General features: G+C 44.2%; 1 protein-coding gene across 1 annotated transcript; it reads left to right on the plus strand.

The window, feature by feature from the left end:
* The first annotated feature begins 898 nt into the window (after nucleotides 1–898).
* LOC122647298 (21 kDa seed protein-like) lies at nucleotides 899–1,663 on the plus strand. The gene has a single exon (XM_043840745.1). It carries the CDS (start codon nucleotides 899–901, stop codon nucleotides 1,661–1,663), a length of 765 nt encoding a protein of 254 aa, XP_043696680.1.
* The last annotated feature ends 782 nt before the right edge of the window (nucleotides 1,664–2,445 follow it).

The raw sequence follows: 2,445 nt of genomic DNA on the forward strand, positions 1-2,445 counted from the left end.
TACTTGGTAGTTGCGGGATATCGCCAAAGGAGACGATGGGTTGGATCGAGTCGTATCTAGAAGACACTCTCCTTAAGGTCTTTAATCGCCCCTTATTAGTGCGGCCGGGAACAATGCGATTATACCTCCAAGATGAAACGATCCACTAATCACCAAAGACGGCACTCCCAAAGTGATTACAGAAGGGGTCCGAAAGCTATACTCAACACATCGAGGCAGTGAAGGACGGAGAAACACTCTCGATGAAAACAGAGAAGAACCACGCCTTGAGAAGCAACAAAATAGGAAGAAAACGAAGTTGAGTTACCCCTGCCAATACCCTTGTATATATAGAATAGAGGCGGGTTGTAAAGGTCTTGTACGTATACAGGCCCCCGTATACCGCACGTACTTTAAGTGTCTCCTTATGTGTGTACAGGTACCACTACACACTCGTATAGGTACTTGTGGGTGCATGTATAAAAACAAAATTAAGATATACACCCACACCCGGACCCGGACTCGGCTCGGTTCGGTTCGGTTCGGCGCGCGCGATGTAAAAGCACCCCGGATCAACCCCCCACACAAGTGAGAGGACACACTTCTCTCTAAGGAACCCATGTCCCTTAAGGACCCATGAATACTTATAAGCAAGCTCACATCCTTGAAGCTAACCAATGTGGGACTAAACAACATTGGTTCTTTTACAAATGCAACTCAAAATCTGGAGGGAAATGAAAACTCAAATTTGAATAAGATTGGTGAAAATGCCTTTTAGACAAAGGACAAAAGACAAAGACCACATGTGACAAAGACCTTTTGAATCTTTAGTATGATGAGATGGAATGAAATTGAATATAATTTCATTACATATAATATTTTTTACAACAAGTTTGCTTTACAACCATCTACGATCATCATGTGGAACAGAGTTCTCCTCCTTTTGGGATTGTTGATTTTGGCCTTCGTTCAGGTCATAGATGGTTTCTCTCATCACCACCACCACCAGCTCGACCATCAATCCGCAGTGCATGATACCGATGGCAATGAGCTCCAAGCAGGGATGCCGTACTACATTGTCTCTGCTATCAGGGGAGGCGGCGGCGGAGGTGTTTCGCTAGGAAGGAGAGAGAGCTCCACCAGTCAAAGTCACACGGCTCACACTCCAACAGTGAAACAGAGCTCCTACGACAGGAACATGGGTACCCCAGTGATGTTCTCTCCAGCATCCTCAGAACACCCAGAATTGGAATTGCCGTCTTCTGCAGAAGAAGAAGAGGGAACGATGATAATTCGGGAATCGATGGACATGAACATTTGCTTCTCTGGAATGGACAATAGGGTGTGGCAGGTGGAAGAGAGGAGGGAGCAATCCGGAGGATGGTGGTGGTCGTCGTCAAAGAATTCGAGTTTGAGGTATGTGACGGTGAAGGGGAAGCCAGGGCACCCAGGGGAGTCGACAATGAGGAACTGGTTCAGAATCGAGAGGATAAGCGAGGGTAACCCTGTATATAGGATCGTCTACTGCCCCAACGTCTGCGAGTCTTGCCATGTGGTGTGCGGGAGGGTTGGGATCACCAAGGAAAACGGCGAGCGATGGCTATCGGTTTCAGAGCACAGAGAGTTTCCTTTTGTCTTCGTCAAAGCTAGGCAGTCCCAGGACAACAAGAAGAAGGATGAATAGAGAAAGAAAGCAGAGTTGAATATTGGAATAAGAGAAGAAAGAGTCTAGCTATGACGCTGGCTGATCGAGCGGGAATAATAGCAGAAGGAATGAGTAAACCGATCCAAAAGTTCTTCTAATTCTCCAACCAAACAATCCCTGCAAAAGAAAAAAGTTGCAATAAAAAGGTTCTGTCCGAAGCAACATTAGTTAATCAGTCGCCTTTGATTATTCTATCCTGTATCAATCAGTTTTGATCTCTCTCTCTCTCTCTCTCTCTCTCTCTCTCTGCTTGCAATTCCAATTTCTTACTTTTCAATAGCTTTTTGAATCCTTTATATTTTCAGGTGGTAAATTTCAGGGTAAAAAGATCATTGCTTAGTGGCGTGGCCCCTGCACTAGTACGAGGGCAATGAGAGTGCATAAGGGCATCAATATGGATGAGATTATTTTATTTTATTGGGGTGGATTGGTAATTCACACACTCTAGTGTCTAAGCACAAGGGCCACACGACCTCACAACGTTCTTTTTCCCCTATTTAGAATTAAGAAAATAACTTTAAGGAGAAGGTTCTCTCACCAAGCAGATTCGGGGACCACACCAAAGACGTGGAATAAAATGAAATCGTGTGTAGGAAGAGAGCAAGGTCATTTCTTATGAGGAGGAGAAAAATAATTAGACATTGGTGCTAGCGTACCTTGCCCCGATGGCTCAGAGAGCCTTTTCCCTTACTTTAATAGTTAATATAATAATTTTAATGGGTAGAATATGTGTTATCAGAAAAATACATAAAAAGTATTCA

Source organism: Telopea speciosissima, chromosome 1 (assembly GCF_018873765.1).
Source record: "Telopea speciosissima isolate NSW1024214 ecotype Mountain lineage chromosome 1, Tspe_v1, whole genome shotgun sequence".
In the NCBI taxonomy this organism is placed as follows: Eukaryota; Viridiplantae; Streptophyta; class Magnoliopsida; order Proteales; family Proteaceae; genus Telopea; species Telopea speciosissima.